Source organism: Rattus rattus, chromosome 9 (assembly GCF_011064425.1).
Source record: "Rattus rattus isolate New Zealand chromosome 9, Rrattus_CSIRO_v1, whole genome shotgun sequence".
In the NCBI taxonomy this organism is placed as follows: Eukaryota; Metazoa; Chordata; class Mammalia; order Rodentia; family Muridae; genus Rattus; species Rattus rattus.
The window spans coordinates 72,961,347-72,983,691 of NC_046162.1; the positions used below are offsets into that span (position 1 = coordinate 72,961,347).

At 44.8% G+C, this 22,345-nt stretch overlaps 1 protein-coding gene across 1 annotated transcript in view; it reads right to left on the reverse strand.

Annotated features, from left to right (window-relative positions):
* Nucleotides 1-154: 154 nt before the first annotated feature.
* The window catches only part of Map3k3 (mitogen-activated protein kinase kinase kinase 3), a 67,839-nt gene continuing 45,648 nt past the window's right edge, over nucleotides 155-22,345 (reverse strand). Inside the window, exons 7-16 of the mRNA XM_032914281.1 lie at nucleotides 13,047-13,180; nucleotides 10,646-10,719; nucleotides 8,402-8,469; nucleotides 8,102-8,194; nucleotides 7,279-7,470; nucleotides 6,159-6,307; nucleotides 5,488-5,619; nucleotides 4,875-5,004; nucleotides 4,261-4,438; nucleotides 155-2,829 (exon numbers count right to left, since the gene is read on the reverse strand). Of these exons, the coding sequence (XP_032770172.1) occupies nucleotides 2,601-2,829; nucleotides 4,261-4,438; nucleotides 4,875-5,004; nucleotides 5,488-5,619; nucleotides 6,159-6,307; nucleotides 7,279-7,470; nucleotides 8,102-8,194; nucleotides 8,402-8,469; nucleotides 10,646-10,719; nucleotides 13,047-13,180 (1,379 nt within the window). The 3' untranslated portion in view covers nucleotides 155-2,600. The remainder of the gene's footprint in view (nucleotides 2,830-4,260; nucleotides 4,439-4,874; nucleotides 5,005-5,487; nucleotides 5,620-6,158; nucleotides 6,308-7,278; nucleotides 7,471-8,101; nucleotides 8,195-8,401; nucleotides 8,470-10,645; nucleotides 10,720-13,046; nucleotides 13,181-22,345) is intronic.

Below are 22,345 nucleotides of genomic sequence, written 5' to 3' on the forward strand. Positions count from 1 at the left end.
AATGATGCTTGGCCAAGTCATTCCAGGACCCCACTTTTGGCAGCCATTTTAAGTTCTACTTAGGAGGCCTAAACTTGGTGTTAGGCATTGTATCCAACCCATCCCTGTAAAAATTCCCACCACCACCTTCAACCAAAAGCATGGTCACAGGACCTTCTGATATAAATGATCCCTTTTATTGTTAAGTAATGCACTGGCCTGGCTTTGCACTGCAAGCCCTCAGTCAAGATATAGTCAATAACTATGCCTGCAGGTTCTTCTGCACAATCCACAATTCAGACGCACACAGAGCTGGGTGAGTGGGAGGGGCAGGAGGGTGGCGGGCGGCATGCACTTGACCCAGGCCTGGCCCTTCCATATGGGGTTGGCAACGGCAGATAAACCCCATGGAATGAAGAACAAATGGTGGCACAGAATCTTTGCACAGCAAGCCAAGGGCTGCTAGGAAACTGTCCTTCATAACCTTTGGGTCCAGGCCATCCTGGAGGCCCACAATTCTCTTTTAGATTTGTTAATAAGAGAAAATAAATTAATAGCTTTGGTCCTGAGGATGCTGAACCAGCATGTCCACAGTTTTTGGCACAAAAAAAAGGGTCATTTTTTTTCCTTTGGAGTGCAGGATTTGTTGACTTACTTTTAAGTTCACTTTAGAAACATTCCCTATGAGGTAATAAGCTCCCCCAAGGGGGGAAGTGGGGGAGGAGCTCTGTGAGAGCCTGAACCTGTGACAAGCAGAGTTGTCTCATCTAACATCTTGTCAGCCCACCAAGCTCTATTTCCTCTAGGTTTGGGGGTGTGGATAGGGATAGGCTAAGGGGTGCTACATAGCCAGCAGGATGGGGTCATGGAGAGGCCGAGCTGCCTTTTGGCAGCTTTGGTCTAGAAGAGGGGCCAGTCCCTATTTTGGGCAAAGGCTGAGGTGGAAGCAGGACTTTGCTCACTGGCTTCAGAGCAGTTAGAGAGTGGCCTAACAGACCCCCAAGGGAAAGGAAATAAAACAGAGGGGCCCAGGCCCAATTGGCACCGTGCAACACACATATCTGCAAAACCAGCTGCTTTCAATTTCTGTTCTCTCTTCAGGAGTCCATCACCGGTAACAGTCTAGAATTGATATATATAAAAACCATCAAATATGGATCTGAGATATAAATTAACAAGTACAAGGCCTCACATTACATGATGGGAAAAGGCTAAAAACAGCGATAGGAACTACATTCATAAAAGTGCATCGTCAACAGACAACGAAGGCTTTGGCTTGTTCTATGCCCATGGGGACGTGGGCATGGCTGGCAAAGAGATGCCTGGCACTGATCCCCAGCTCCCTGGAGATGCCCACCTGGGCACTGGCTTTTTTTTTTTTCTTTAATGATAATTCCCAAGAAACTTGGGAATCGGGAGGGAGGAGCTCTAGCAATAGGCACATTTGGAGGGGAAGAAAGGGGCTGGAAGAAAGAACCAGCACCCAGGCTGAGGTAAATATGGCCAACTCTAAGCTGCTTGGAGATAACTCTTTCCCTAACCCCTGCTGGCATCCTCCCTGTGGGAGGAACAAGGAAATGAGGCTGATGACAAGTGGACAAGGAGGGCTAAGGAACACAGCTGGTGGTTTTGGACATGGTTGTGGCAGCACAAGGACTTTCTGCCCCATGGAGTGGGCTCAGGCCTGACAGGTTTGAGATGTAGATAGCCTGAGAGACCCCCTGCACTTTGCTGAGTTGCCCAGAGCCAGGTGCCCTAACTTGTGTTGTCTACTTTCTCTGCTCCAGTGAGGGAACAGATGCCAGGCCAGGGGCGGAGCCATCAGCTCTTTCCCATCCAGTCCAAGGCCTAAGCCCACATGGGTCTCCAGAGCTCAGAGGGCAAAGTCTCCAGTTTCAAAACTGGGAACAGCAAAAGAGTGACTCCAACCTGTAAAACAGAGACAATTGCATTGACAAGACTGGGTCTCCCCAGTTACTGGAGGCAGCCCCGCTTCTCAGGCCCTGCTTATCGGGGTAGCTCCTCCTTCCCAGGATAAGGCAGCATAGCGTTTGCTTCATTCATCTTTGGTAAGACAGAACTGACACAGCATACCTGGAAGCTTAGTGGGGCAGCCCAAACCTCTACCTTCTGTTGGCTGGGGGACGCTGGGCTTTACCTCAGGCTTGTGTGGGCTCATGCAGCCCAGAGATACGCTGGTGGTCTCCAAACATTGGGAGAGAAACAAAGTAACACTCTGGATGAAGTAACACTATTCATACCCTTGAGTACGTCCTGTGCCCAGTCCCTCTTGACTTCAGTGCTGTCTGCAGTGTTAGGACACATCTGAGGGCAGGCAGGACCCATGGCAGTCTTACATACTGGTCCCAGCCCTTCCCGCCACACTGAGCTTAGGATGCCAAAGCTCTTGGGTCTTACAGGCTGGAGCTCCCAGTCTTGATGCCAGAGCTATCCCATCCTGGCTTTGAGTCCCAGCGGCAGATGGGGCACAGACAGACAATGGCTGGGACGCTCCACTGGTCCATAGCCTTGCCTGGGAGAAGCAGCAACTTCACTGCGCCTGACAGCAGCCCCTCGCCTGCTCAGCAGGTGGCAGCTGGCAGCAGCATAGCCTTGAGAGCTCAGTACACTAGCTGTGCAAAGTGGTGTGTGAGCAGCTCCTCAGCCGAGGGTCTCTGACGAGCTTCCACAAATATGCGCCTCAGGAAGTCCCTGCCGTGTTCTGAGATGTGAGAGGGCAGCTGAGGATTGGTAGGCTGGGTGGCAATCTTGAAAATGGCAGCCATAGCTTCATACTCTGCCCAAGGTGGTTTCTCTGTCAGCATCTCCACCACAGTACAGCCCAGGCTCCTGGAAGAGAGACCCTTATGTCACCTGTCAGCCAGCTTCAGGCTCTCAGCCACTCTATGCACTGTGATGGAAGGAGGCATCTTTCTCTCATCACACTGAAGACAAAAGGGCCAGCTAAAGGCTGACAGGGTTACAGACATATGCTGCCATGCAAAGATGTCACTCGGGTACTCACTGTGACTGTGAAAGGGGACTGACAGCCTCCAACATAACTATATTAGTTTCCTGTTGGTGAAAATAGTTCCTATTTCCTTGACTTTTGAGTTTCGGGGAGGGGGCTGTCTGCATTTCTTCCTGTCTCTGTTGTGTGAGAGACTGAACCCAAGGCCTTGTGTAAGTAATAGCTACCTCAAGCTATTTCTGTTTCTTGGCTTCTGATCCCCTAACTCCTTCTTCACTAACTCACTCTAACCTGTGTACCCTCTGCCACATCTCCCACTACCCACTCTGACCTGCCCTTCTTTTACAGGACCTCATCATTACCCCATGCCCACCCAGATACTCGAGGATAGCGCCTCACAGTTCCATAAGCCCTGCTGCCATCCATGTAGGTTAAGTAAGTCAAATGCAAGCCATTTGGGAACAAGAAGGGGCTAGGTTTACTCGTTTAAGAGCTTTCAGAATATATTCTGTGCTGTGGCTGTGTGAGTGTGAGAGAGAGTGTGTGTGTGTGGCTGTGTGTGAGTGTGTGTGTGTATGTGAGAGAGGGGGGAGGTGCAGAAGCGGGCAGGACAAGTGTCTCTCACTAAAATGGAAGGTTACTCTTTTGGTTAGACTGACCAGTCAGAGAGCTCTCTGGATCCACATGCCTGCCTCCCAATGCTGGAGTTAGAGGCATGCCTGGCCTTTATGTGGGAGCTAGGGATTTTAACCGAGGTCCTCATACTTTGTACAGCAAGTATTATTACCCATCAAGCCATCCTCCCTAGCCCCAGAACCTACCTGCCTTTCCTTCCTTCCTTCCTTCCTTCCTTCCTTCCTTCCTTCCTTCCTCCCTTCCTTCCTTCCTTCTGACATGTTCTCATTACATTATTCCTGGTTTGCTTGGAACTCACTATGAAGACCAGGCTGGCCTTGAACTCACAGAGATCTGACTGCTTCTGCCTTCCCAGTGCTGGGATTAACGGGGTTAACCACTAGGCCCAACCCCAAACCTGCTTCTTAAAAAGACCATCAAACATGAGAGATTTTGACTCCCATGGTTAAGTCTTTAGCAATAACCCTTAGTTGCTTGGGGTAAAATTTCGTTCCATTTGTCAGTGAGCTCTGCATTTATCCCCTCACCCTGCTATAGAATCGATCCCTGGGTGCACCAGCCAACAAGAGTCGGTCCTCAGCCTCTCTTTCTCATATGGTCAAGTCCCCAATCATGTCTGATCTAGAGGTCCTTCAGCTCAGTCAGGGAGATAGACAGCATAACCCACTACTCACCACACATCTGCCTTTCTTCCATAGCCCTCGCCACTGATGACTTCAGGACTCATCCAGTAGGGTGTGCCAGTGACAGAGCGCATGCCTGTCCCTGACATGCAGATGGTTTGCAGGCGTTTGCTGGCCCCAAAATCCCCAAGCTTCACATTCCCAGCCGAGTCTCGGAGGATATTGGCTCCTAAGGCACAAAGGGCAGAGGCTGCTACTTTGCACCTTTCTTTTACTTCCCTATTACCTCCCCTTCCAGGTGCGGAAAGGCCAGAGCCACCACTGACTTAGACATGAGCTGCAGGAAGCCTCCAGAGTCAAGATTTACTTACATTTTGGGCTATTTGTACCAATTTAACCAATTTGTACACTCATCTTCAATTAAGGAAATACTTGGGATCCTATTTTTCAGAAAGCTCAGAGTGGTTAGTGATTGGTCTACTGGTAACTAATGGTAGTCTTGAACTTAGGTCTCACACTATGTAGGCTTGACTGACCTAGAACTCACGATGCTGACAGGCTGGCCTTAAAGAACACAGGGCTCTGCCTGGGATTAAAGGTTTGCACCACCATGTCTGGCTGGACCTAGGACTTGATGCTTCTGCCACAGCTTTCTCTCTACTCACCCTTGATGTCCCGATGCACAATCATGTTGCTGTGCAGGTAGGACATGCCCTCCAAGATCTGCCGTGTATACTTGCGGGTCACACTCTCCGTCAGAGCTCCGTAAGCCTTCAACTGGTCTTTTACAGAGCCCTAATAGAACACAAGGAGTCAAGAGAGTGCCCCTGAGGGCTGGCTTGTGAGAGGAGACAAGGTTATTTCCAGTCCCCAGTACTGTAGTAGAGCAGGGACTCATTTGCATGAGTCTCATTTGCATGTATGAGCCACTTCTGTCAGGAGCTGTAAGACAGCTTGGGGAAAAGTATCAAACAGTCCTTATCTCATGCAAGTGGTAGCAAGTCCAGGGTGAGGGGATCCCCTGTTCTGGGTAAAGGTTTACCTGACATGGACCAGCCCTTCAGGACTCTCAAGTCAGATGGAATCTGGGCCATTTCTCACCTCACACCCTCTCTGTAGCCATAGGAAGGGCCCTTCTGACATCAAGTCCTGCTGTAACTACACATAGTTTCCTAGCTCATGGGATCAGACCCAGGTCAGGAGTGACTCATGCCCACAGCTATTAGCCCTAGGTCAAGCCCTCTTATGTGAATTTCACACGCATCCAAGGGCACATACCCCTGGCATATACTCCATAAAGATGGTGAGGATCTTCTCAGCACGGTCCCGCAGGCAGCCATAGTACTGCACGATGCGCTCATGCTGCAAATTCTTCAGCAACTGGATCTCGCACTCCAGAGCACTCACCTCCTAGAGAGGAACCAGTGGTCACCTGGGCACTCAGGGCACAGTTCTGACCACCTAGGGTCAGCTTATCTTGCTGTGTCACAGGGATCTGCTTTGGGAGCTTCAGCTGGGAAACAGCAAACTCAACTGTCTAGCCCTCGGCCACAATGCTCAGCAGCCCTTGGGATGCAGTACTCCTTACCCGGAGGAGGGAGGGAGGGAGGGAGGGCTATGGAAGCCTAGTTACAGTAACTACTGTATTTGCCTATTCAAACTGAGGTACAGACTATGAGACTCCTACTTCTAAAAGAATAAACGAGTGAGTTCCACAGCTCCCTCCTGGTCATCACATCTCAGTTTGGGTTCCTTGGGACTTTAGCATGGAGGCCGTCCTCCCAGGGGCCCCAGACACTTTGGAACACTGACCCTTCATCCCTTGGCTAGAGCTAAGAGGAACAGCAAGGGAAGCCTAAGAAGAAGTTATGGGGAGGTAACTTGTATCACTTCAGGCAAGTACTCAATAGGTGTTTTGGCTGGAGGTCAGTGCATGGGGAAGGCCATACCTTGCTAGTCTCAGGACTATCTGGGTCAAACTGAACCTGCTTAGAAGCAAGTTCACGTCCTGTGTCCACATCATAGCATAAGTAGACCCTGCCGAAGGCACCTTGACCCAGGAGCTTCCCCCGACGCCAATTGATGGGAGCACTAGGAGCTATGGAGAACAGCAGGAGAGAGCATCAGAGCATGAACTTTCTGTATTTGGACCCGGCACCATCCATCCCTTCCTTCTCTTGCAGTCCCAAGCCCTTGGTCAACAGGACCTTAAGGACAGAGTCCTGAAAAATAGAAGACTAGTAAAATAGCATTCTGTGCTGATCAACTAACCTTATTTTCAAAGCTCCTATGCATATTTTCTGTCTGTCCATTATGATTTTAAGATAAAGCTTTGGTGTATAACACACACTGGCCTGAGCTCACTATATAACTCAAGCTGGTTTCAAACTTTAGATCTGTCTGCCTCATGGTCCTGAGATTACAGGTAGGCACCACCATGCGTAGCTTGCTCCTAAATATCTGAATATGGCAAGGATGAAGAATATACTTTTGCCAGTTGTGGTGGTGCACTCCAGTAGGATTTGCTGAAGGAAGCAGACGCAGGAGGATCACATGTTTGAGGTCAGCCTGGGATATACATTTAGGGCTGGAGAGATGGCTCTGGTTAAAAGCTCTGACTGCTCTTCCAGAGGTCCTGAGTTCAATTCCCAGCAACCACATGGTGGCTCACAACCATCTGTAATGGGATCCGATGCCCTCTTCTGGTGTGTCTGAAGACAGCTACAGTGTACTCATATACATAATAAATAAATAAATCTTTAAAAAATATATATACTCTCGGGGTTGGGGATTTAGCTCAGTGGTAGAGCGTTTGCCTAGCAAGTGCAAGGAAAGAAAAAATATATATATATACTCTCTAGCTTAAACATGGGAAAACTAAAGACGAAGAAGAAATGGTTCACCATCCATCCACCCATGGGATCGGGCCTATATTCTAGGGTGTGTTATCTCTTACAAAATTCTCTCAAGAGTGGGAAGGGTGCGCCAGAAGAATGTACCGCAGCTGAGCTCTTGCCTCTGCAGCTAGTCAGCACCCATAGCCCCCTCCTAGTTAGGGACACTGCTCACACTTGGTTGGCACACTTCTTTCCTGCACAGTGAGGGCATTTTCACTGTCTGCACTCCGTAGGCGCCCGCGGGGGTCCAAGTACTGCACAGCGGCACCCATGTTCTCGCCATTTGTGCTCAAGGAGCGACTTGAGGGCACCAGAGTGAATAGGTTGCCTTGGTGCCGTCGTATTCGGGGAAATGTTCTTCTGCCTGAAAGGGTACAAGAGTGAGGACAGAGCAAGTCAGAGCCTGGCCAACACCCCAGATGTGAAAAGCAGAGGACAGGGACAACCAGCTCAGGTGCATCCCACTTGCACCCCCATCCCACCACCTGATTCATGCCAGAAAGGCTGTCCCAGCCCCCTAAGATCAAGACAAAAGTAGAACTTCGGAAGTTGCTTGGTTCAAGAAGTCTCCAACATAGGGAAGGCATAAGACTGATCCTCAGGCCCAACAAAGAGCCAAACCACAGCTCAAGTGTGTGACCTGTTCAGCATTCCACTCCTGATCCCTCTGCCTCAGCTTTAGTCTATTTGTCGTTGCCACAGAAGATGACATTAAAGAGATGTACCCTGGACCATACGTGTTCTCAAAGGACAACATTTCCAGTGACAGCATTTTCTTGTACTAACACTCCCAACCCTCATATCTGGTTAGTTCCTTGTATTTTTTGCCTAAAGCCTAGAGCACAATGCCTCAGGAGTAAGAGAAAATGTAGAGGCTAGAGCACTTGGTTTCCTTTCCATCCACCCCTAAACCCTCATTTTGTGGTGTTTTTTTCCAGGCAAAATTTGGCCTTGGATCAGCCATCCAGCAGGGGCCAGTATAGATGGCCGCTTACCATCATTGTAGTCTTTGTGATGCACAGACACATGGTAACGCCTGGGATAGGTTCCGCCTTTAACTCCTTTATCATAGAGCTGGGTCTCCCGATCTGAGGAAGACAGAACAGTCAGTTTCTAGACCCAGGGTGAGTCAAAGTGAATGAGTCACTTAAGCTCCTAAAGCCTCCTAAGACATTACAGTAGAATTTCCAGGAAAATTACTATACAGTTTTGGCTTTCCAATTTAGAGCCATCTATGATCCCAACTAGACACTTCCGCAACCCTGCAGTGCCCACCTAGATTCTGTAAAACTCACCCGAGCATTCCTTTCTGTTGTCTGGGAAGCTCCGGGCTCGGGACATTTGTGATTTCCTGAAAGATGGGCTAGAAAAAATAAAAGACTATAAAATAAACTTCAGTGCCTGTCTAGAGTAGCCAAGAGGGCAGAAGGAAGGGCATCTGAGTGGTTTCCCCTTCCAAATGTTCAGAGAAAGAGGTGGAAAAAAACAGCTCTACCTGGAGCCTGGTGTCTAGTGCTCACCACCCTACCTTAGTAGCCTAAGGCCAAAATCAGGAGGGCTACACGCGTAGCTTGCTCCTAAATATCTGAATATGGCAATATCAGGAGGGCTACATCTACCTACTCTACTGAACTCCACCTCAGCTGCTCAGCCCTTCTCATTCTTGGGCTTTTCTCTAATCTCTATAGTAGGAGAGGACCGGCAATAACCTAACCAAACCAAACCACCGCAACAAATCAACTTGGCCTAGGCAGTAATAATGAAAACATTGTAGTTTAAACAATGTTTTGTTTAAGGCAGGGTTTTAGCCCTGGCTATTCTGGAACTCAGAGAGATCTGCTTGCTTCTGCCCTGAGTGCTGAGATTAAAGGTGTATGCTTTTATATTTTACAGACTGAGCTTTTCCTCATTTAATCCTCATACCTCTGTAAGTTAGGACAAATAATAAAAGTAATACAGGTACCAGTTATTGAGTAACTGCTGCGTTATTACTAATCAATAACATAGGTTAAATATAACACTTCTCTCTATATGCTCAAAGACAGCCAGGAAGCAAGAGTCAATCTTAAGGCCTAGTATGTTACTCCAATTTGTTTGTTTCTGTATCAGACATTCTCTTTTTAGACTACCATCTCATTTTAGAGATGGAGAAACCAAAAACCAGGAGGAAAGTGGGTAAATTAAGCTATCTTTTCTAACATCCAGTTAAATCTGGATGGACCTTGTGGATGTGGATGTGCATGTAAAGAGATTGGCATTTGGTATCTCTCCCTATTGTTCTCCCTCTTATTTTTAGAGGCAGGGTCTCTCACTGAGCCCTGAACTTTCGGACCCGGCTGGACTGGCTGGCTAGTGAGCCTCAGCTATCCCTCCCGTCCCCGCCTCCCTAGCACTGCTTACAGATGTGCAGTGCTGAGCCCAGCTGGTTCACTTGACATCTGGGAGACTGGATTCAGGTTCACAGGCTTGTACATCAAGCACTTTAGGAACCAAGCCATCTTCCTAGTCCTCCAAGTATCTTTTAAGGGTCACAGGTCAGAAACTCTCCAGAAGTTCAGAGGGCTGCCCTGTACTTTCAAACAACTAGACTACCATTCTCCTTTGATTCCCAAAGTTTAGGATCAGTTCCTGTCCTGGCTGAGTCAACCTTGCCTGTGGTAGTGCCTCTTGCCATGGTTATTTGTGCCTTTTGTTCCCTAACTGGAGAGCAAGCTCCAAAGACATCAACATACCAGTGACTATGGGGGTGTATTCTGTGACATCTAGAGGACAGTGATTTGTCTACAAAACCAGCGCCTTCATGGACAACTAATCACACGATTAAAAAGGAAGGTATTCCTGTTTCCCACTCCTCAATCCCCAATCAACGAGTTCTTAGCATAAAGAGGCGACGGCCTGCTCCAAAGACCCTTTCAAGCCAGGTTATGGCACATAGGACACTGACGTAGGAAAAGAGAGTTCCAGACCAACCATTTAGTGAGAACTTGTCCCAACAAAGCAAAATAACAAAATAAACCCTTGATACCACTGGGTGAACCATAGAGCCATTTGGCTATATAAAACATTGACTATGCATGTTAGAACAAATATTTTACACCAAGAGATAAAAGTTAGGCAGTCTGGATATTCTGTTTTCTAATTTCTAGCTTCTGATTCAATCAGAAACATTTGAAAAAAGAAAGACAATGGAAAGACCAGTGAGAATCCTGTTTTTCTTTCAAATTTCAACAAACCATTGCTTCTCCATCCAAATCACAGTAACGAGGTAAAAAAGTAGGCCGAATGTAGTATGTCTAAAGTCAAACACATAAAGCAATGGGAACAATACAGCCAGCAATAAGTAAGCTGTCCTTCCAAACTATTACCAAGCTTATTTTACTGTTTCTAAACACTCCTAGAGTGCTGGGAAATTGAGGGATTCTCTAGAAGCAGTTTTCATCCTTGATCTATGGCTGTATCAGAGACAGACTAGCCAATTCTACTCTTAAAACCACCCCCAAAATGCCTACTTATTAAGCCAAACCACCACAGCTCCATACCTGTCTGCTGACCTGTCCAAGGATTGGCAGCTTCCTGACAAGGAATTTTCGGCACTGCTCAGGGGATCTAGCATCTGTAAGGCAAGCCACACAATGAGACCAAAGTTTGACTCAAACCCTAGCCAGCTGACTCAGGTAGAGCCAGCATGTGGTCCTTTTTGTCAAAATATGGAGGTGTCTTTGTTTCCCCATGTAGTGGAAGAAGGGTTATAGCGTACCATTCTCCCTTGGTTTGAAAGGCAAGCTTCTAGGATGAAGAACAATACCTGGCTAGCTTCCTTAGGGCTCTGCCAACAGAGCAAAGCAGAGGTACTGTTTCTCTTGTTGGCACTCTCTTGACCCATCAATATTGGTGCCTGGCACTTGATGTGGAATTGCCAGGCATAGGTTTCCAGTGGAGTTTGGGTGGGACCTTAATGCTTCTGTTTATACTCTATAATTCACAGTTTGTACAGACAAGCATTACCTCAGTTCACAATGAACACTGCAGACCAAGAAAGGTGAAGAGACATATCCAAACTAAAACACGGTTAGTGCGCAGCTGGTCCAGAAAAACAAACCCCTAGCTCCTGGCTCTAAAGCAGAAGTAAGAGGTATCTACATAAATTAAAATATTTTTCCAGTCAAATGCAATAACAAAGAACCTATAGAATAGATTTTTTTCTAACCAATCTCCTAAAGGCTTCATTTTTTCCCCTCTCCTGGACATAGAAATGGTAAGGATGAAACTGTAGCCTTCAAACTCAGAAAACGGTCATTACTTTATATCCATGGGGGCTGGTTCCAGGATTCCTGCCATATCAGAGTCCCTTATATTAAGATTTATGACATATGCTCTAGTCCCTTATATAACAGAATATAGTATTTGTAAGTAAAACACACACATCTTCCTGTATACTGTACATCATCATGATTACTTCTATATAATAATATAACATAAATGCTGTGGAAAGTTGTTCAATTATAGTGTTTAGGGAATGACAAAGAAAAGTCTGTACATGTTCAATACAGACAGTAAAAAACCCAGGAAAGAAATCTGCAGCTAAAGGCAGTCCAGCTTACTGCTCTAAACATAAAATTACCTGGAAAGTGTACATACAGAAGAGAGAACATTTAAAAGTCTTCTCACATCCCTTATAGCTTGAATAATTAAAGGTACAGTAATCTGCTTTCTGTAAAAAGCCCACATATGCTGGTATTAAATTTTGTGTGTGGCGCTCACACATGAGTACCGGAGCCCACTGAGCCTAGAAGAGATGGCAGAGACCCTGGGGATGAAATACAGGCAACTGTAATCCAGCCAGTATAGCTCACAGGAACCAAATCTGGGTTTCTACAAGAGCATCAAGAACTCTTATCTGCTATACCATCTTTTCAGCCCACCTCCCTTTTAAGTGTTTACTTTTTATTTTTGTTTATGTGTATGTATATATTTGTGTGGGGGGAGGGTATGCAATAACCACAAAGGTTAGAAGACAGTGTCAGATCCCCTGCAGCTGGAATTACAGGTAGGAAGAAGGAAAAAAAAAAAAAGGCAGAGTTCTTGCCCTTACTCAGTTCATTAATCCAAAGGGTAATTTTTATTAAGGAAGCTACTGGTTAAAAAACTAGCCACCAGAATGGGTTAAGCCACTGTGCAGGACACTTCATAAGTGACCAATGAGTTACTCTTCCCTTGAGTGCAAGTAGAACTGGGACTTAGTTCTAGCCAATAACCTAAGGCAAAGAGAATAGGAATACTCATTCCTGTGATTACATTATGTTGTAGAAGACTCCATCTTTGTAGATTGCAACCTTAGAGCAGCCTTGAAGGCCATGCTATGAGAGGGGTCAATAATAAGGACCTGTAGGCAGCCTCTACAAAGAGTCTGAGAAACTCTGAACAACCTCTAGCAAAGACAAAGGACTACAGTGCTACCAAACACAAGGACTAAATTGTGCTAAGAATCGTAAGCTTAGGAAAGCTCAAGTAGTATCTTGAGTATAGCCCAGTGAGACCATGAGAGAATAAACCACTTTAGTCATGTTTGGACTTCCTGCCCCACCTTCATATAGCCAATGAGAAACAATCTGTCAGAGGTCAGGGCTGCTCATAAGTAAAACTGCTGATAAACTAAGTATACAATCAGCACAGCACAGTGCTGTTCACAAGGGGCCTAGTGAGAGACCCCAAAGTTGGATTATTACTGAGTGCTCACCTAACACTAGTGAGGTTAAGATGTTTAGATCTCATCTTCAAAGTAATAACCCATCTTGGGGCAGAAATGGTTTTCAAAGCACTATGGGATGGGCATCAAATTCCTCAGATCTGTAATGGGATCACTCAGAGTCCCATCAGAATCTTGGACTGACATAAGTCATGGTACACCCTCACACCCCACCCCCACACCCCCATACTCACGCACTGCTCGCTGGTCTCTGGGATGAATTCACCTTCACTATTGATGCTCGTATATGACCCCTGCCGGGCAATGTGCTGTTGTCGCTCAGGTACATAACCAGGGGGAGGAGAGCTTCGGCCAGGGTTCTGGGAGCCTAGAGCACAGAAAGAAGTCCCTTTAACAACAGAGCCAAGATGTAGCACAGAGGAGCAGGGCCAGGAAGAATACTGATCCCAAGAGGTCAGGGATGTAATTTCGATGGTCCTGCAAGTCAACATGTTCAGCTTGAAGAAGCAAACATCATCCCCTCCTTAACTTTCAGAGATGGAGTGGCATTAGAATATACATAATTAAGAACCATGACTCCAACATGAATCAAAACTAACTCTGTGACACAAGCTAGATGTCAGTCAGCTTTAAAAAATGCTCTTAGGACCTTGAGATGGCTCAACAGGTGAGCGCACCTGTCACTAAGCATGACACCTAGAGTTCAATCTCCAGGATCTACATGATAGAAGAACTGACTCCTAAAAGTTGTCTTCTAACCACACATGCTGTGGCATGCAGGTGTACATGTGTGTATACACACACAATAAATATAATAAAAATTTAATGTTCCTATATATTATTCATAATGTCAATTCCCCTGATAATGTCACTGCAGGCACAATTATTTTCTTATTCACTTTACTGGGTTCTTAAATCTACCACCCTTCCAAACCCTGCCTCCACCCTAGTTCCTTCCAACTCCCACACACGAGGTAGGAGAGAAGGTTAAAGGGAAAGGGCGCACATCTCTTTAAACTACTTCCTGCTGATTAAGGGAGCTGGGTTCCCTGGGGCAAGTCCAGTCTCCGTGGTCATCAGGCTCTCTAACAAGCAATCAGCAACTCGGGAGCAGCAGCAGCCCAGGCTTTCTTAGAGCTTCCCCACTAATACCCTCTGAAGAGTATCCAGACTTCCAAACATAAACTGTCTGCACCTGTCAGAAACTGTGACCTTCCTACAGCAGGAGACAACCATGGTCAATGGCTGTGGAGAAAGAGCAGCCCTTATCCCAAACCTGGGATTAGAACAGAAACATATCAACTAACCAGAATTCTCACTGCATGTTACATCTTTCTCTTTCTCCCTTTTTGGCACCAATGCCTCACCCTCCTATCCAAGGAAGAACCTAGGAAAATGATCAGTTCAATTCTCTATAATTGGGAGATACATTGCAAGCCTTGAAACTCTAAATAATACCAAACCCTGTGTGTATGGAGGGGGAGCAAAAGTTTAATGTATAAGAGATTACTAACTAGCTGGCATATGGGTGTATTCCTATAATTCCAGGACTCGGAAATAGGAGCACAGAAACTGAGCTCAGGACTACCATAAGATATGTACCAAAAAAGACCAAAACCAAACAAACATAAAAAACCCACTAAGGCTAGGAATGTAGCTCAGAGAAAGAAGTCCATAGGTTTGATCCCCAACACTACACACTGCAAAACAACAAAAATTCAAACTAATAAAATACAACAATAACAAAATATTTCAATAAAATTAACAGCAGGACACAAAACACAAATCACTACTCTTTAAAGCCATTAGATAAAAAATGGGTTACTTGAATGCAAGCACTAATAATACAATACCACCTAGTAACTGGGGTGGCTACTGAGTGACAAATGGGCCAGTAGCAAATGCATCATGGATACATTGGACAAAGGCATGACTCACATTCCAGGTAGAATGGTGTAAGATTTTATCATGAAACTCAGAGTAAAGCACAATTTAAAACTTATTGTTGGGCCTAGAGACATGGCTCAGCAGTTAAGAATTCACACTGCCCTTGCAGAGGATCAGAGATGGATTCCCAGCATCCTGTTGGGTAGCTCGCAATTGCCTGTAATTACATCAGGGGAATCGGATGCTTCTAGCCTCAGCTGGCACTGGCACACTCATACACATATCCATATAATTAAATGCAACCTATCTTAAAAACAAAAGACAGGCAATGGTGTCTGAGGTCTTTAATCCCCGGACTCTAGAGGCAGAGACACGTGGATCTCTGAGTTCAAGACTAGTCTGGTCTGCAGAGCGAGTTCCAAGACAGCCAAGGAGCCCTCTCTTGAAAAATAAACCAAACCAAACAAGAAAAACCTCAGCCTGAGTGTGGCATTGCAGCCCTTTAACATCAGGCAGATCTCTTGTGAGTTCTAAGTTGGCCTTGTCTGCATATCAAGTTCCAGGCCAGTCATAGTAAGATTCTATCTCAAAAATAGCTCTCTAGGTGTGGTGATTTGAATAAGAATAGATTCCATAGGCTCAGAAGTTTGAATGCTTGGTCCCTAGTTAATGGAACTGTTTGGAAGATCTAAGGGGCGTGTCTGTTGATGGGGGGTGAGCTTTGAGGCTTCAAACCTTTTAAAGGTTTCAAAGCTCACCCAGGTCTAGTCTCTCACTGCCTCGTGTTTATGGATCAAATGCAGGCTCCCAGCTATTGCTCCAGTGCCATACCTGTCTGTCACCTTGATGGCTATGGACTCACCCTCTGAAATTTTAAGCAAGTCCTCAATTAAATGCTTCTTTTTATAAATTGCCTTGGTCACGATGTCTCTTCACAGCAATAGAAAAGTAATCAAGAAACTGTGTACTTCTGATTTCTTTTCTTTTTCCTTTGGTATTTTTGAAAGAGGGTCACTATGTAGCCCCTAGCTATCCTGGAACTCACTATGTAGACCAGGCTGCTTCTGCCTCCCGAGTTCTGGGATTAAAGGTGTGAGCCACCACACTCCATCCTAATTTCTTCATTTAATATTTTCTGACTGAGCCAGAACTGAGGTAGGAAGATCATTTGAGTCTGAAGCCAACCAAGGCACAAGTATAAATTAAAAAAAATTTTTTTAAAAAATAGAGCCAGATCTGATGGCATGTGCCCATAATCCTTGCACCTAGGAAGTAGAGGCAGGAAGATCAAGATCATTTCTGCTACATAATGAGTTCAAGGCCAGCTTGGGATATAAGAGACCATGAATAAAACAAACATAAATTCTAAATAGTTGACTGGTAATGACTGAAACTATGAAAAGAAGTAAAAGGTCCTGCACATTAGTTTACCAGCTGAGTTCTTTTGAGCTTTGGCCCCAACAACATTTTGAAGCTGGGGTCCAGGAAAAATTACCTGGATACCTAGGCTTATGTCCTGGGGCTCAGCGCCTCCAAGCACCTGCTCTAATCCATTTTCTACCTGTATCAGATAAGATAACTCTGAGCTAGGCTGGTGGCACATGCTATAATCCCAGCACTCCAGAAGCTAAGGCAGTACCAGCCTCAGTGAGGGCATTCTGGCCAGTGACCAGAGGCTGCCTCTCATTACCATTTACTCTCACTCACACTTCCTGATTACTACAAGTGATATTATGTTGTCCTTAATTACAAGTTTCCTTTTTGTTGGACATTCATAGTAATTACTTCATTTGATTTTCAACAATTTGCAAAAGACCTTTGGCAAAGATTTTCTGCTTAACTGATAAATGGCAGGCACCCTGCAAGGTATTTTTGTTACTTGAGGAAAAAAAAGCAATCTTTAAACAGTTGAAGAAAAATACTAACAAGGCCAGTGAGCTGGCTCAGCACCAAGTCTCACAAAAATGAGTTCAATCCTCAGGACCTACACAGTCTAAAGAGAGAGCTCAGTCTACCATGCTGTCTTCTGGCCTTCAGATGTACTCCCCTAGCCTGCTTCCTGTTTGGGGGAACATATTTATTCCATCATGAAGAAAGCCAAAAGCATAAGAATCCCTTCTCTTTTATACCTTCTAGCAAAGTGTCATCCCTTAACAAATTATTTCCCAACTATTAAATTGGGTTTTCTGAGATAGAACTCTGCAGGGAAGATGTTCTGTGGAAATGCCTAAGGGAACAAACAAGTTTAGTAGCTGCAGGTGTGGGGAAGAACTTGACTCATTCTACCCTGGAAGGTGTAACCAGACATCCCAACTTCACTCTTTCCTGACAGACGCCAGTTTTAGAAGGAAAATTTAGTATACGTACTGTATTAATTTTGTACACAGCTTACTCAGCCTGCACTCCAGGACAGAGAGATATTAGGCCCATGTATACTGTAAGGACTGCTGAAGAGTCTGGCTGAGATGCTTTTAATACCCAGAGAAAATATATTGAACATAAATTGGCCTCAACAAAACTTTCTGAGGTAGGGAGGCTCCTTCTAAACCAAGAAGGACCAACAAAAGGAAGAAAAATACTTGAAGAAAAAAAAAAGTGCAGCAAACTACTGCTTGAAAAGGGGTGGGGTTTTTGTTGTTGTTTTGTTTTGAGACAGGGTTTCACTATATAATTCTGGCTGGCCTGAAAGACCAGGGTAGCCTTGAACTCAAATACATCTGCTTCTGCCTCTCGAGCTCTAGGATCAAAGGCATACACTGCCGCCATGCCTAGAGAAAAGCAGGTTTGTTTTTGTTTGCTTTTGACAGAGCCATATACCCTAGGCTAGATTTGAACACATCCTCTTGTTTCTATCTCCTGTGCGCTGGAATGACAGAAGTCTCACATTTTGTGCTTAAAGGACAGCTTCTAGAGAGATTAGATGATTCTCACCAAGACATTCTTCCACATGAAGTCAGTTGCTCCAACATATGGCTCATTTGGTAGTACTGAAGACATTCGATGAATTACCACCGAGAACACTTCAATTGATTCTTGGAGGTATCTGTTGGGGCTCAGGAGCCACCCCACAAACCACATGAAGACCAATCTCAGTCAGACAGGAATAGTTTATTAAACATATACACCAAGAAATTCTACAACCATAAGCTTCGGTTAGGGCCCATCATCTTGAAGTTTATATCAACTTTTATGTCTAAAATAGCTTGGGTCAGGGCTAACCACCAGGCAGCACTTCTTGCACCTGTGGAGGAGCTGACTGTGGGTTTGGCAGTTTCAGCCTTTATAAGCTCGCCCTAAGAAATGCTCCAGGCAGTAGCTCTCAGTTCCTGAAGTCCAAGCTATGTCCCTGATCGACCAGCCTTAGAACATGTATTCAATAAACTATCCCTGTCTGATTGAGACTGGTGTCCGTGTAGTTTGTGGGGCAACTCCAGAAGCCCAACAGCATCAACCCAAGGACATAGTCTCAGATGAGAAGACCGACATAAAGCTATATTATATTGAAAATAGGCAAAGAATTTTGCATATTTACTGTCTCAACCTCTCCATCGCAGAGTGAAGTAAGTCAGTACCTGAGCCATGGTATTGAAATGATCTCAGAAGCCTGTAGGAGACAGTTTGTCTAGGTATTTAAAGCTCTATAGAAACTGAAGCTGCTTTGAGTACAAATTTAGGGATATTTTGCTGTGAACTCACTGGGCAATAAAATCGGCTAAGATGCCAAACAGCGGTGGTGCACACCTTTAATCCCAGCACTCAGGAGGCAGAGGCACTTGGATCTCTGAGTTCAAGGCCAGCCTGGTCTACAAGTGAGTTCCAGCATGGCCAGGGCTGCATAGAAAAATGCTTACATTATCCTTGCCTCTTGTGTGTTTGAGCATAAGAATCTGCTTCTCTCACTCTCTCACTGGTTCCATAATCTAGAATTTTACTCTTCCTGAAACAAGTTACAATTGTTCTTTTCTAGCATGTGAACCCAAGGTGCTCTAGAATAAAAAGGTACTATAATTTTACTTAGAACAATTTTTTTTTTTTCGGAGCTGGGGACCGAACCCAGGGCCCTTCTACCACTGAGCTTAATAAATCCCCAACTCCTAGGACAAATTTTTAAAAAGGTCTCTTATAAGCGATTAGTTAGAAGGGAAAAAGCCTTTCTTGTTGGTAATATCTGACATTGTCCACAGCGTTCCCTCCTCTACTAGCACACTGCTTCCCCTTGCTTTGGCAGTTGGGATGAATCTAGCACACAGGGCCACAGCTGCAGACACAGGAGGGCCTGGTTGGGGGTGGTAAGAGCATAGGTTTTCTGGGCTTTTATTTCCAGCCAGAGACTTTCACTTTTTCCAATCCACACTGTGGCCTACAGAAAGCCAGCCTTGCTATCTGATGGGCCATGAGCCAGGGGCTATTGTGCACAGCCCACTGGCTGGAGCAGGAAAGGGAAGCCAGACCAGTGGCTATCAGAGGAAGCAAATGGAAACAGCAGGAGGCAGCAGGACTGTTCCAGGGCATTTTCAGTTTTGTTTTTAATCTTCATTTCAAAACCTGAGAGCTAATGAGAGGCACATCAACAGCTGAGAGCAAGTGAGAGAAATAGCTGGACACTGAGCTACAAGACTCGACAGTCACATATTTACCAGCAATGACCAGGAGCAAGCCAGGAGGTGCAAAGCTCTGTTATCAAAGCACCACTGATTCCACAGTCTTTGAGGGCACTCACTGGTGGGAGGAGAAGGGGGGAGGAGGCGGTTCCCATGGGATAGCCTTTCCTGATACTCCAGGCTGACTGTGCTGCTCTAACCACATCGAGAGGCCCAGGCCAGCATCACAGAAGAGCCTATCTGCAGCTTCCTCTGAAGGCATTCTAAATGGAAAAGTCCAGGGTTTAAGCGTGAGCTGTTAAAATTCTTCCCAGATTATGTTACTGTTTGTTAGTTTCTTTAACCAGAGAAGCTGAGCAGAAACAAACTGTCTCCCTAGACTGTGGATGATTCTTTCACTTGTGTTCTGACTTAGGGCTGAAATGCAGCCTCTCACTCTTCTCAGAGAACCCTCATCAGGAAGCTGATACAGTCAGGAAGTTGCCTCCACAGGGACTTCTAGGCCTTTGGGTCAGTGTTAATGTGCAGGTCACTGCAAGTGCAAAGAGATATTTCCAAATCCTTTTCTCTTTTAGGGGACAGATGAGATAGGAGAGTAATCAAATCTTTTTCTTCTTCAGTAGAAAGCAACATTTCCTGAACTGCTCACATGGGATAAGGCTGTGCAAAAATACTTCTCGATCTTTTTATTCCATAGAAAACTAGCAACAACCTATGTTTCCATTTTAAAGCAGCTACTATCACCATACACTTTATATTCTTACCTAGTATACAGAATTTACTGCAAAAAGAACCTCTGGAGTGAAGAAAGGTGACAATTTTATTTTCTCAGTATGTATTAGCAGAAACCACCTCATGGATTCTTGTCCCAGGACTAGAAGTTTATACTACACAGTGTTTGGACTTTCTACTACCAGCTATTGCTATAATAAAATTCCAGCTTTTCCCTTTTCCCTTCATCTGAATTCATCCTCTACCTGCAAGAGATTCCAGGTTTCTGTCCCTTTCACAGCATCACAGTCCGAGACTCCACAAAGCATCCCCTGCTGAAGCCCACATATCTAGCTATGGTCTATTTGCCTTCCCTCTCTTTTTCAGCTTATCCTTCTCCTTATTACTTGCTGAGATCTCTACTGTCATGTATGTATGTATGTATGTATGTATGTATGTATGTATGTATGTATGTATGTATGTATATGTATATATGGTATGATGTGTGTGTGATTTATATATATACCGAATTAAAATGTGCCATCTAAATATATTAGTTGTGACTTGGCTATATAGTTTCGGGGCACCACCCAGCAAACATCACCCAGGAACAGTGCTTGAATTTCCATAGGCAAAGATAAACTCATGGAAAATTCCATCTGTCTCTCTGATGATCTCTTCACAAGGCTATTAACTCTCCGAGGTAAATTCATTATCACAGAATTTTGTGGTTTTTAAGACTGTCTCCTCGAACTGTAGCTTTTGGGACTAGAACTGATGACAATCCTACTGCAATGTCCTGAACACTGGGACACACAGGTATGACTCACTACACATACCCAGGTTTTCCTTGTTATTGTTAACATGAACTAATTTAACAGATTACCTGGTTTGAAATGGTATGTTCATTATGATAGAAATAAACAAAGGTTAACATAGCAGCTATTTCAAATATTTCAAGAACTGTCATATAAAATACTTAATCTGTTATCTGAGTTGCTTCAGGCAACCTTCTAAGGATAAATTGAGAAAAGGCAGTCTTTCAACCCAGTAGGAGGAAAATTTTCAGTAAAGACTTCTATAATTGCACTGGGGCACTTGTGCTTCTCCAGCTATACAAATGCTGTGATGGCAGTGAATGTCTTTCAGGCTGTAGTTTTTAACTACTCACAGGTCTGACTAAGGAAGAACCAGGAGGGAGCCTGAATTGCTAAAGCCTATTAACTTCAGCTTCTCTGTTGATTCTGTTTCTATGACGAGGATTTTTCTTAGTCCTTACCACTTTTGACTCTCTGTTTCTTCCCATCTCCCTTTACCTCTAGAAAGCTTTACACTGGATGTTTGTGTATGAAAACGACAATTGTAACCCTTACCCTTGCCCCCACCCTTTATACTACTCCTATACTACCCCTAGCTTGACTTTCTTCTCTCTGAGCTACAGACCTGAATGAAATATTTGCAGTGCTACAAATCAGTGTTTCTTTCAGGTTTATGAGGTATGCACTTACCAAGTGAGCTGTATCTTCAGCCTCAAGACCCATGCGTCCAACTGTCTCAAAGGCATTTGAAATTCATCATGACAGTGGCTAGAGAGATGCTCTACGGCTAAGATGCTCCACTGGCTGCTCTTCTAGTGGACCCGGGTTCTATTTCTAGCACCCACATGGCTGCTCACAACTGTTTGTAGCACCGATTTTAGGGGGTCTGACACCCTCAAACAGGCATAGATATAGCAAAAATAAAGTTTAAGTAAATAAATAAATCTTTAAAACATAAAATTCAACATGACAAAATGTTAGTTCTCTCTCCCACCAGTACCCAAAACCGGATTCTCTTCTAGTAACTTCCTTAATAAAAATGTAAGACATTTTCTTAGCTCCATAATTCAATAATTTAGCTCTTATCCTCAACACCTGAAAATTCAACCCAATGCCATAGCAGCTACAGCCTTAAGTTTTATGTATTCATTTACTGTTTTATATAACACAAGAGCCTTCAGCATAAAAATCAAAAAGGTCCAGGGAAAATTCCATTTTTATACTTCAATGTAACAGGCAAATGTGCTTACACAAAAAGGGTATACCTAACAGAACAGACTTGAGGGAACTCAGTAAGGCCTACTGAAATCCTTCTTGGCCTCATTAAATGGGGTCTTCCCTCAAAGGTATATTGTAGCACCAATTCTCGGATGAGGGTCTTCGGACCTACTCTCAAACAAAGTAGGTCAGAGAATTTCTTTAGAGCCAGCTCTTACACAAAAGCTGGGATTAGGTTAGAGTAATATTTCTAGGTTTTACAACTAGTTTTCCAAGAGAGGGTTCTCAACTTCCCAT